The sequence below is a fragment of the Thrips palmi genome, unplaced genomic scaffold (genome assembly GCF_012932325.1).
Source record: "Thrips palmi isolate BJ-2018 unplaced genomic scaffold, TpBJ-2018v1 HiC_scaffold_17, whole genome shotgun sequence".
NCBI lineage: Eukaryota > Metazoa > Arthropoda > Insecta > Thysanoptera > Thripidae > Thrips > Thrips palmi.
The window spans coordinates 3,553,550-3,566,132 of record NW_023144626.1 but is presented as its reverse complement, the minus strand read 5'-3'; the positions used below and the strand labels follow the sequence as shown (position 1 = coordinate 3,566,132).

Below are 12,583 nucleotides of genomic sequence, written 5' to 3'. Positions count from 1 at the left end.
ACAGTGGGCCAGAAGACCCACTCGTTATTCTTGTTGTTTTTGTTGTGTTTTGGAATTAACGCGCTCCTTGCTTTTCTGTGTTGCAGGTGAGTCCCGCGTGGTTTCCGGCCGCGTCGCGCCGCCGCTGCCGCCTTTCCGTCAGGATGAGTGACGTCATTTGTTGTTGTTGTTTTGCGGAGTCGCTCGGCCGGCGGGCCCAAAACGCGGGCAAATTGGAGTGGTTTTGAGCGGGTCTGGCTGGCCGGGCCGCCTGGCCAAACCGCATGCCAGGGACGAATCACTTTACATTGCAGTACCAAGCGCTTCGATTCCGCCGCGTCACCCCGCTTACAAGTGACTATAATTTAGATGGACTTTGATAAGTGCGGACCCCCTCCCCCTCCCGGGCCCCCCTTTGCCCCTCTCAGACCTTCAGTCCCGAGTTCGAATACCAGTGTTATCGTCGGCCCCACATCGAGGCCCTGATCCTTGTCATCGTCCACCTGGGTGTGTGTGTGCGTGAGTGCGCGCTTGTGTGTGTGTGTGTGTGTGTGTGTGTGCGTCTCTCCGGACGCAGCCCTGGTCGTTATTTAGGTAAACGTAAAGGTTTCGGCGAAACTGGGCCAAAATTGGACAGGGTGCAGGGACGGTGCTGCAGGCGGTGTGTGTTAGCAGCGAGAGGCAGTAGTGCCGAGATAATGGGACACACGCACCAACACACACGCACGCCGTCACACACACACGCTCCTCGCTGGGCCTGATTAGTTCCGGCAGAGAAACAAAAGGCGACATGTGGGGTGTGGGTGAAAGGGGGTGGGGGTGCGTGACGACTGTGGAATTGCAAGTGGCTGGCTGGCTGGCTGCTGGCTGGCTGCCTGGCTGGCGGTGAGGACTGAGGACCTGGATGCGGTGCCCTGTGCGTTTAGCTGCGCGCTAGGCGGCGCTAGGCGGTGCTACGCCCCTTGTAATACTCTTGCGACCCCCGCCGCGCGAGGCCGCGACGCCGGGGACACGGACACGGCGACAAGCATCGCCCTTCCTTCCTTTTCTTCTCTCATTTCTTGCCGTTTTTTTCCTCTTCTTCCTTTCGATGTTCCCTTTTTTTTCTATCAGCGGCGTGCCTCCTGCTCTGGCAGGCTCCGCGCGCCGCGCTCCGCCGCCACTACCCCCGTTGCTGCTGCGCCGCGCCGCGCTCGGCGCCCTCCAGATAACAGTATTGCCCTGTCAGACCGAATGATATATTTAGCCAGCATTTCCATACTCTTATTCCATCCGTGGCGCTGCGAGCGCTGCCACCGCCAGCTCCCCTCGCTCCCCCTCCCCTCCCCCTCCCCCCGCCACCCCCTCGCCCGGGCCGATACAGCAGCAGGCCATTCCAATTATTTTAAAGGCCCAGCCAGCAGAGGCGATCACACCTCAGCTCAGTTCGATGGCCGCCCTGCCTGTCCCCGCCCCGCCCCGCCCCGCCGGGCTGCTGGGCGCCCGCTCCAATCGTGTAAATAGCGACTGGCTGGAGGCGGGGTGGGGCGGGGCGCGGGGCAGACCGCCCCCTCAGGGGCCGCGGTGGGGGCCACTGCCTCGGACGCGCCGATGCTCGATGGCGGTTTTCAAGTCACCGCCATTCCTTTTGGAGCCGTGCTGCTGCGGCGGTAGAGTGTGTGCGTGAGTGCGTCTTGGATAATGCTAACTGACGCCGCTCTGGCCGTTCATTTGGCGTGCCTGTCACCGTGGCGATGGCGGGGCGGGGCGGGGCTGTTCGGCACCTGCGTCCCACCCCACCCCAACCCTTTCGTACCTCGCCCCGACTGAGTCTATCCAGGCGCCCCTGCTCTGCTGCCTGTGTCTGTCCGTCTGCCTGCCTGTCTGTCTGCCCGCTGTAGATGCCGCGTTGCCGGGGGTCGTGATGCGGAGCCCCGTGTAATTCCCGTTTCGTTGTTTCCGCGCGGTTGGCCCCGCGCTGGGGTGCCGCCTCGCCCCGCCCCGTGGCTCTGGGTGGCGGGGCGGGGCGGGCGGGGTATGCAGCCTGCAAAACATTTCATACTGCCTCTTATTTCCGCAAAGCGTGGATCCCCCCTCCCCTCGCGGAAAAAAATAAATATCGCGGAGTTCCCTCTGCTTTTCTGTTTTCGAGCGCGCGGTTTTGATCCGCGGCGTTTGTGCGGCACATCCCCTGGAACCGACCAGTAGCAGCGCGAGCCTGTGTGCGAGCGTGCGTCTGCGTTGTGCAGTTTTTTCGTTCTCTCTCTCCGGCATTGTTAATCCAGGCGGTTGCAGCGGCGGTCCCAACTGCGTCCCCGTCTTTGCGCCGCCACCCCCTCCTGCGGGATCATATGCTTAGCGTCCCACGAGATCGGCGAGGCGCGGCGCGACGCGGCGGGCTCGCCGGCTCGCCAATCAGGGGACTTATTATTAGGCCCACGCCGCGCCACGCCTTCTCTAATTGCCCCGCTTGAGACTGGCTGCCAACAGCTGCGCTGTGCTGCGCGCTGGTGCACTGGGAGTGCACTGCGAGCCGAGCCCCCGGCAGGTAGGCCGCCCGGCCGCACGTCTGCACTCGCGTTGCCTATCGCTCTGCCGCACGGCGCGCGCCCCGCCTACCGCGCTGGAGCGAGAGAGGGAGAGAGAGAGAGAGAGAGATAGAGAGAGATAGAGATAGAGAGAGAGAGAGAGAGAGAGAGAGAGAGAGAGAGAGAGAGAGAGAGAGAGAGAGAGAGAGGCGTACTTTGCGGCGGCTCTCGCCTCGCGGCCGGGGCCGGGGGGCGTAACGCAGCGCCCCGGCAAAGTTTGAAAGCTAGAAATAGATTTTTCATGTTTGGACAGGGCGGGCCGCGGGCCGCGGGGGCCCAGGGCCCGAGGCCCCGTGGGAAGGCGTCGATGAGGGGTAGGGCGGTATGCTAAACAGCAGCAGTGCAGCACTTAAGATTCACTGGCGCCACCGCCGGCGCGGCGGCCGAGGCGCCGCTCCAGCCCTGACTCCAGCCGTGACTCCAGCCGACGCGAGGCTGCCTGCCAGTTATTTCATTAGCTCCTGAGGGGAAAACTCCAGGCGCGAGGCGAGGCGCAACCCGTTGGACACCGCGACTCAGGGCCGCCGCGCGCCTTTTGCGCGCTCTCGCTCGCTTTTTCGGCACCGAGCACTTTTTGACTCGGAGGAGATAAAGAAGGGCGGGGATTTGAGTGAGTAAAAAGAGGAGAGGCCCCCTGTGTTATTATGTTGTGGGCGCTGCTGGCTGCCTGCTGGCTGGCAGGGGTGGGTGGACGCCGCTGCCGGGTCTGGCCAGGAATGTCGGCCCGGGCTTTGGTGTAATCAGAAATGGATTTGGCACAGTATTGTGGACCCGGCCGCTGGCTCGCCCCGCCCCGCCCGGCGCGGCCTGGCCAGGGGACGTCCGAGCGCGCTCCGCCCCGCCCCGCCCCGCCTCGCCCATAAATCAAGCATTAACCCCTTTGTTTGGTGGACACCGTCCTCTTGTCGCGGATCCCCAGCGGCCTGGCCACGATGGCGTGGACGCAGCGCCCAACATCGTCCCTGAGTCCCTCTCTCTCTCTCTCAGTCCCTCCCGCTGAGGCGGTTTGTCACTTACTGCGTGATAATGTCTCTCTCTTTCTCTCTCGCTGACGCCGGGGTCGACCTTTCCCTTTTAGAGCCGGGCCTTTTAGAGCCGTGGAGGCGTCCAGGTCTGCCTGCGCCTCCACTGTCGGAAAAGGCAAGTTTGTTTTCGTTTTTGCCGCACGCTGCGCCGCTGTGTGGAAAATTCGTCCGTCTTGCGTGGCCTTTCTGCTGCTGCCATCTCGTTACGGAGACGTTCTCCCTGTGCGACAGTCGCACACACACATGCACACACACACATGCACACACACACAGAGTTAATTTCTGGCCCCTGCCCGATAGAGCCATAAACGGCCGCCCTCGCCGGCGGGGTGCTTCGCTACTTGGCTTCCGGCTGGTCCACCTTAGGGGATGAGGCACCTTGCTCACCGCTCACGTCCGGTGCGGCCGGCCGGGGTCTGCCCCGCCCCGCCCCGCCCCGCCCCGCCTGGGGCGCCACCGGGGCCGCGGCACGCCGACATACAAATTGGACTGAAAGAATGCTTCTCATTGTGGCCGCCGCACGCTTGGAGTGTCTGGTGGTGGTCGAACCGGAAAGACCTCGGCTGCAGCGCGGCGGCAGCAGGGCGATGTAACAATTTCTGGACTCCCCGTTTCGTTTCGTCCCGTCCCGCGTCCCGCTCCTGCCCGTTCGCCGGCCGGCGTGGCTGGGCTTGGCTGGGCCCGGCGGGCGGGTCGATGCTCTGCTCCCCTTGGCTGCTGCGACCGCCAGGCCACGCCACTGCGCGCCACGGCGCCACCGCCAAAATCTGCGGAAATTGGCCCGTGGATTGCACTAACTGCGCCTCGCCCGGGCCTCGCCGCCTCGCCTCTGATTGTGGGCCGTTTCTATGCGCCGCACGCCCCTCGCCGCCGTCGCCGCCTGCAGGCCCTGCAGGCCCTGTCCCTCTCGCACTCGCGGCCCGGCCGCCCGCACCGTCGGGGTGCGAGAGAGACGCGACGCCGTTCGGAGTGGGCCTGCCGGGGCCACTATTCCTCTTTTGCTTAGCCAGTATACGCATTACTTCATACCGTCCAATTGGCCCGATACGTGCCCTCCCTGCGAGATTGCGAGTCAGCGAGTCAAGCCAAGGGCCAGCGGCCAAGCCGAAGGAAGGAACGAATTTGGCGCGCTGGCGAATTTCGGCGGCCGCGGAGGGAGGGGAGGGGAGATAGTGTAGGGAAAGAGTGCGGGGACAGTGTAGCGAAAGAGTAGGGGAGGCTGTTGGCGGCGCTGGCGGCATTGACGCATCGTCCACCTGACCCTCGCACCCGCGGCGGGGTCAAGGACTGCCGCCAGGACCGTCAGCTGGCGCCGTATTAGCGGGCCATAAACATCCGTGCAGCGATTATTGCGTCCGGGCGTGGCGTGGCGGGGCGTGGCGCGGGGCCCCGGCTGGGACTTCATCATATCGTCGCGTTTGCAGCACATGGCTCCGGCCAGGCCGTGCGCTGCGCGCTGTGCGCTCGCCTTGGGGTGGCGGCCCTGGCGGCCTCGGTGCGGGACTGCTGCGGGGCGACCAGGGCGGCGTCAGCTGGCGGCGCTGGCGGTCCTGGCGCCGAACCAGTCATCTACACGTGTTGAGTTATTAGCGACCGTGCACTTGGACGTGACACGAACGCCACCCCGCTGCAGGCTGCGTCTCCCTCGCACTCGGCGGGCCGCGGGGGTGCGAGAAGGACAGGGCGCTTCACGCCCCCGGCCTGCTCGCCGCCGAGGACGTCGTCTTGCACTCCACGCCGCGACGACGTTGACTTGGCTCCATGGGAAAACCGCCATGCAGACGCTGACGAGAGCCTTGCGGTGAAACGCGCTCGTAAATTGGACGCGGACTTCGGCGCCCTTTCGTCGTTGCCGTCGTCGCCCGGGTCCCGGCGACGGCCTCGTTACATCGCCGACTTTATGGGCCACTCCCCCTCCCCTCCACCGCCTTCCACCTCCGCGGCTAAAATGGCCTGACCACAGCGCAGGCCTCGAGGCGGGCCTCGCCTGTCCGCCAACCTGGAGCAGAACACGACTTTCCAACCGAAATATGCAAATGGCATGACGCGATGGCCCGGCGGGGATGCACCCTTTGCCTGTCCCACGTCCATTGACGCGGTCCTCCCCCTCCCCTCCCCGCCTGCTTCGCTCCCAGTCGTATGAATGACAGCGCCGCGCTGCGCGTGTGTTATGATTAATGTAGTTCTGAGCAAATTGTCTAGAAAAACATGTCGTCGGCGTCCCCTCGCCCTGCCTCGCCCCGAGGCCGGCATCCCCGACGACAACCCTTGTAACCCCTCTGCCTCCTTGTCCTGCTCACGGCCCGGGTGGCTCAGCTGCTTCAGCCGGCTTGACGCGCGGGGCGAGACGCGGGGCGTCCCTGGACTCGGCCGCGTTTTGCGTTCTGCTCCATTTAGACGAAATGTGCAGCGCCCGGCTGGACCCGCGAGGGGAAGAGGCGAACATCGTCCTGAAAAAGCTCCTCCGGCGCGCGGTGCTCGTATGACCCCGGCCGGGCTCAGTGCTCGGTGCCGTTGGCAGCTCGTCGGCCTGCCTTGCCGGGGATCCCGTCGGATTTGGATGGAAATCCGGACGGCGGCGTCGCTGGCCCTGGAGCGCGTCCCACGTCCCCGCCGACGCAGCGGTGCAGCGCGGCGGGACGGGGCGGCTCGGGTTTCGATGAAAATTTGTGTATGAGGAAGTTAAGGCTGTGGGGTGGGGGTGGGGGTGTTCATTGGCTCGTCAAGCGCTGCGTGTTTGTGACGCGGCTGGGGCGTTCGTCGGGGTGCTCGCCTTCGCCCCGCTTCGCCTCGCCGCCACGCGGCCACACGGACGCCTTTTGTCTGCGACCCTCATCGCTGCGGTCTGGGAGCCGCCGGGGCTGGCCGGGGCGGGATGCTGTTCGACCAGTGTGTCGTGTTTTGTTTTGTTGTTGTTGTTTTTGGCTGCGTCAAGTTGCGCGCCTGTGCGTGTTGCTGTTGTTGTTGATTATGCTGGCTGGCTGCGTTTTGACGCGCTTTCGCCGTCTGTGTGGCCTGCACTGCACTGTGGGGACGACGACCTAGTGGCGGACAATCATTATTTGGCGGAGGGTTGTTTGTTGGCTACGCCGTTGTTGTCCTACCCTGGAAAAAGGCCGCACCATTTTCTCTATATTCATTTTCGTTTTATTTTTTTTATTCCTCGCGGTCGCGGTACGGGACTGTTCCGAATGGAGGTGGTTCATTGTATTGTGCCGTGGGGCCGTGTCGGGCGCGGCAGTGTTCCGTAGTTAGAACGCTCCGCTCCACTCCGCCCCGCCCGACCCCTTGTCATCCCTTCCGTTGTAGTTAGTTCTGACACCGCCGTGCCAGCCTGCCGCCCCGCCGCGCCCCGCTCGGCAACTCGGCTGTACCGGCCGGATCACGGCGAGGACTTTGGACCCGAATTTGACGGTTCTCGCTACGTAGTTTGAATACGGCGCCTCTCTCTACTTCGGTTCGTGGACTTCCCCCTCCCCCTTCCCCCTCCCCCTTTCCCCCTCCCTTTCGCTGGCCATGATGCACGTCCTCGATAACAATAGAGGAGGTGCAAATGACAAGGAGGGGAAAATGTCTCCGCGGTTGCCTTTTCTTTCGCCCTTTTTTTCAAGTTTTTTTTTTCTGTGGGTCCGCCATGCCGCCCTCTAGTGCCCCACCTTGGTGCCAGGCAGGGTCATGGGCTCGCCCGGGTGTCGTTGTATGGCTCGGTCGCCGTTAACGCGGGGGTTGTCCCCGCATCCTTTGGCCTTCATTTTCCCCCTTTTCATAAAAAAATAATAATTTGAATTTCTATTGTTTTGGTGGGCTTGCGGTGAACTAGCTCGTCTGCGTCGAACGACTTCTCGAGATTAAATGTATTTTTTTTCCTCTCTGACCCCCAAAAAACATTGATGTATGTGTTTTTTTTTTCAAGTCGCGGGGTCCTCCTCGGAGGAGCTTCCTGGCGGCTCCTTCGCGCACCGCCGTGCGCCGCGCGGGGTTGTATTGATTTTGTAATTAAAGCTCTGGCGCTGATAATGGGTATTTTTGCACGGCGCTCCGTCCGGGCGGGGCGGGGCGAGATGATTAGATTAACGCGGCGGGGGAGGAGGTTGCGTTTAATGGTAATTCTAATGGCAGTACTTTACGTTCGCGGCTTTATCAGCAGGCGGGGCGGGGCGGGGCGGGGCGAGGCGGGGCGCCGGGTGCGAATGCTCCTGGGACAGGATGCCCTTCCCTCGCGGCGAGGGCCTTCTTGGCCCCGGTGAGGCGCTGCGCCGCGCTCGCCGCGCTACGGGAGGAAGGTGGCTGCAAGATATCGGCTTTGCCGGCGTGCCGTGCCGCCCCGTCTCGCCAAGTCTCCCGCCTCCGGGTTTTGCCAAAGTTTTGCCGGGCCTTGCTCAATGCAGTGGCGGCGCCGCTTGGCTCGGCGCGGCTTGTCGCCTCGCATCACTCGGGCGCCTCTTGCGGTCGCTGGGGGTCTTCTTGGCGGCGAGCGCGACGCCGTCGGCAGGGTGGTGGTCAGGCACCCTCTCTCTCGCGCTGGCCACGCCATGGTCGCACCGCACGCGCGCTTGTCCATGGTTCATTTCGCTTATCAGCGCGGAACGTCTTTTGTCCTCCCCTCGTCCCGACCTCGTCCGACCTCGTCCTGAGCGAGGCCACGATAAGGTCGGCCGCGCTCCGCCTGTCTGGCTGCCTGCCTGCTCGGGCTGTCCGGCCGGCCGGTACTGCTTCATTTCGGACGCTAGCTTGGCCAGTGTAAATTGCCAGTGAAAGAAAGGAGTGGGCTATCTGATGAAGGGCGGCGACGCTGACGCGGCGTCCGACGGAGTCCTCTGCGCGTCCTGGCGCGTCCTTGGCCTCCCAGCAATGCACCCACTCCTTCGCAATCTACCATGACGTTGCATTCTTGCGTCGCGGTCTTTCCGTCACAATCTTGCACTTGACGGCATTCTGCGTCGCCCCCTCGGCGGTCTGTCCTTGGTGTCCTTGGCGTCCTCAACTCCACCTCGGCGATGATAGAGACACCTCGCGCCCCTCGCTTTGGCGGTGCCGTGAGAAACGTCCCCGCCATTCTTGGCCAATTTCCCTACTTAAAAGTGTGGGCGGCGGCGGGAGGAGAAATATGTATTGCAACGTGCGTTAGGGGGAAACGGTAAGGATGGCCCCGAAAAAAAAAGAACTATAGGAAGACGGGAACGAAGAGAGAGAAAAAAAACGCGGACTGGAAAAAAAAGTGTGTAGGTGTTGATGGATCGTGAGGGTGGTTTTCGCTTCTTTTGTTGTCCCCCAAATGCACCCGGGCCGTCGTCCCGGGCGTCGCGGGCGTCCCGGACCCCGCCAAGGATCCGCGCCACCCCTGCGCCCCGGCCGCCCCGGCGTCGCGACGCTGTGTTCCGCTGGGAATTTATCGGTGGGGCGTTCGTCGGCCGGAAGATTACGACGTCATGCGTGGCGCGGCACGCCGCGGCACGGCACGGCCCCTTTGCCCCCGCTGCGTGCCGCTTCGTGTTTTCGCTCGGATGTTTCCGGGAGGCCCGCGCCGCCGCCCCGCTCCGCCGAGGCGCTAAATATTGCTTCTTTCCCGCTCCTCGCGCCCTGAGGTGTGTGCTCGGCCATTTGTCGTCTGCTAGTGTGTGGGTGCCCCTCTGTGTGCGTGTGTGTGCGTGTGTGTGTGTGTGTGTGTACCTTGCCGGCCGGATTTGTTTTTACGGCAGGCAATGCCACTGGTTTATGATGAACACGAGTGCGGTGCGCGGTGGTTCATACTCGGTTGAGTATGCTTTCTTTCTTAGGCCCCTCTCTTTGTCTTTTTGCGGTCTCTTTCCTTTTCTTGCTCTTGTTTTTGTTTTTGTTGTTTGGTTGTTTTTTTTCGCGGTCCGACTCTCTTTATTGTTTCATTCAACCGGACTGTGCCGCGCCGCGGCACTGCTGGAGGGGCTTGCTTCTCGCGTCTGGGAGATTGATGTGTGTGCGTGTGTGCGCCGGGCCGGCAGGCCGCACCTTGCCCGCGTAGCCGCGTAGCGTGACTGCGAGGCCGTGGCCGCCGAGGCCGCCGAAGCAGCCCCACCCCCTCTTCACACTAACGCACTCGGACAACGGAAGTGATTGGTTTCTCAGGCGAGTGATCAGCACCCTCGCAGCGCCCAAGCAGCGCCCCACCACCCTCCGATATGACTTTCTCGGCCTCGTCATGCCACCCCCTGGGATTGGCCTGCCCTTGGGCCCGCCGCCCTGCCGCCCTGCCGGCTAGCTCGCGATGGAGGTCCTCTTTCACATTATTTCTTCCCCGGCTCCTTCTCCTTTTATTCCTCTGCACTTGTTATATTTGTTGCGAAAGCCCCGCGATGTTTCCGACATGTTTTGTCGGTGGCGGCGCGTTGGTGGCGGTGGCCCCTGCGCCCCGCTGCGTCCTGCAGGGGTGCTGGCAGGCTCCGTCTCTGTCGCGCTCGTGGGCCGCCGCGTCGGGGTGCGAGAGAGAGTCCTTGGGTATCGGTCCGCCTGCTCGCTGCGCCGCTGCGCCGCGATGTCCTGCAGCAGCCGCGCTGCTGGCGGTCCCTCCCTCCCTGACCCCAGCCGCCCCTAGCCGGTCACATATTGCTCCACCAGGAGCCTCCCGCCGCGCTCAATCTCTCAAACGTGGTTAATGTGCGCTTTTTCTCGACTGTGTACTGACGTGTCCTTTGTTTTCTTCTGCTTGCAGGTTTATTAACGCAAGGCGGCGTATTGTCCAACCCATGATCGACCAGTCGAATCGGGCCGGTAAGTTCGCTCTGAGAATAAAATAAACCATTTTCCCGAACGTGAGTGCAACAACCTCCCCGAGGAAGAAGGGCCTTGGGACGAGATGATCAAGTCGGCAATTTGTGAATCTGGTCGTTCCGCCGTTCCGTTTGGCGTTCCGTTTGGCGCGTGGAAAGAGAGGCAGTTAAAGCGTAATTGCAGCTTTGGGCGCGTCCCTAAGCCCTGATGGAGCCGTTAAAAAGGCAGCAGATTGAATGACAAACCCTCGGCCCTCGGGGCGTCCTGACGGTCGTGCTGCTTGCACTTTTGAGAGTCGCCCCCGCGGTCTGGGGGCTCCTTCCAAACAGTGTCGCGCGCACCGTCTCTCTCTCTCTCTCTCGCACCCCTACGGGACGCCCCATCAGTGCGAGAGAGACAGCGCGGAAGCCGCCCGCCGCTCGTAAAGGGCGTGCTCCAGCTGATACCAATTATTCGCGAGGTTATCTCGCGTTTTACCACCCATTACGATCGAAGGGGCGGCGCTGCCGGACCCACAGCGTCGCCGTCGTCGCGGCCCCCGTCCCGGGTGTGTAAAACGCCCCTCTCGGCCGGCCGGGCCAGGCGGGCTAGCAGGGCCGCCACAGTAGTCAGTGTTTTACGACGCACTGGCCATTGCCCGCCCATCACATCAGGAAATAGCGGTAAATAAAACCGGGGTCCGAAGCGTCGCCGTCGTGGAGGCTGCGCTGCTCGGCGGGGGCGGAGGCGGGCCGAGGCTGGAGCCGATCGGCGAGAAGGTGCGCGTACGGCCACGGCGCGGGCCTCGGTGCGCCACTTTTAGCGGCCAGCTGTTGCTCGCCGCGGGGCTGCCTGCCTGGCTGGCGGCCGGGCGGGCCGCGCGGCGGGGGAGTCGTATCCCGGTTTACGACGTCGTGGACCATTACCGCGGCCGTCACAACCCCCCGTCCGCCACCCTCGAGCCCCGACGGCTGCGACGGCTTCCGGTACTCGTTGCTTAACACTTTCCCCCGCGGCGGGGAGGGCGCGCTGCCTGGCAGCCCCGCCGGCCCCGCGAATGGCCCGCCGAACGACGCGCCGGCCTTGTAAACACGACGACGACGGCGTCCTCCGATTTGCGCGGCGGCGAGGTAGGCCGTCCCGTCGAACGCAGCTGCGCGCGGGTTGCCTACCCTGGATGTCACAGGCGGCGTGCGGCAGGCCAGGTAGCCGCCGGTCGCAGGTGGTACCGATGTTGGTTCGGGACAATGGGGCTCAAAACGTGTGACTGGAGTGTGTCTACCTGGTAGGAGCAGTCCGCCGGGCACTGCGAGACGCCGTCAATGTCTGTGTCGGACACCAGCGCCGCCAGGGCACCGCCTGCATTATTGGCGTGCACTTCGCCGCCGTTTCGCCCTGCCCCGCCGCGCCCCGCCCCGCCCCTCGCCGGGCGTATCGCTTCGCGCACGACGACGACGCGAGGCACGCGTCAGGGGCCAAGTCACTTAGCCGGACGGCCGGGCGGCCCCTCCGCGCCCTGGCCGTGCAGGCCGTGCAGGCCGTGGCCGTCCACCAGGCCGCGCCGGCCGAGGCGCCGAGCTGTTACTCACCATTAAGTAGAAAGCCATGTCGCGGATTACTGCGGTGGAGCGTCGACCCCCGCCACGCCCCGCCACGCCCCGCCACGGCGACGCCCCCGCCCCGTATATCGCCGTGCTCGTGCGCGGCCCCGCTGATCCCGCCGCCACTATATACTACTTCTTTGCGGCGCGGCGGCCGCCAGCACTCGGCACGCGCGTGGCTGGAGTCACGGCCGTGCCGGGGCACGTCGCGCTGTCGCGCTGTCGCGCTGTCTCTCTCGCGCCGCAGGGCCGGCAGGGGTGTGAGAGGGACAGAGCGACCGGCGGCGGTCCCCCTCCGCGGCAGTGATTCCACCACGACGACGGGGAAGTCGAAGAAAATGAGAGGGACTCTGCTATCTCGGCGGCGCTGCGGCGCCCGGGGCCGGCGTCCGCACCAGCAGGCTGCTTGCGAACCGCGTCGCGCCGTCTCTCTCGCACTCGCGGGCCGCGCCGTAAGGGTGCGAGAGAGACGGGGCGAGGCTGCAGCCCCTAATGGTGCGCCGCGCCGCCCGAGTCATCCATCACGGCCACGGGGCTAATCGACGCGGTCAGGACGGCGCAGGACGCCGCAGGACGCGGCCCTCCGTCTCTCTCGCTCCCTTACGGGGCGCCCCGCGAGTGCGAGAGAGACGGAGCGACACCGCAGGGCACAGGGGCGCTGCCTGGGGCTGCCTCTCGGGGATGTAAT

General features: G+C 64.2%; 1 protein-coding gene across 3 annotated transcripts in view; it reads left to right on the top strand.

Moving 5' to 3' along the window:
• LOC117643744 (homeobox protein homothorax) overlaps positions 1-12,583 on the top strand; it is a 135,841-nt gene that overhangs the window by 118,210 nt on the left and 5,048 nt on the right. For all 3 annotated transcript variants that reach the window (XM_034382813.1, XM_034382814.1, XM_034382812.1), the window contains one exon: positions 10,257-10,315. In XM_034382813.1, the coding sequence (XP_034238704.1) occupies positions 10,257-10,315 (59 nt within the window). The remainder of the gene's footprint in view (positions 1-10,256; positions 10,316-12,583) is intronic.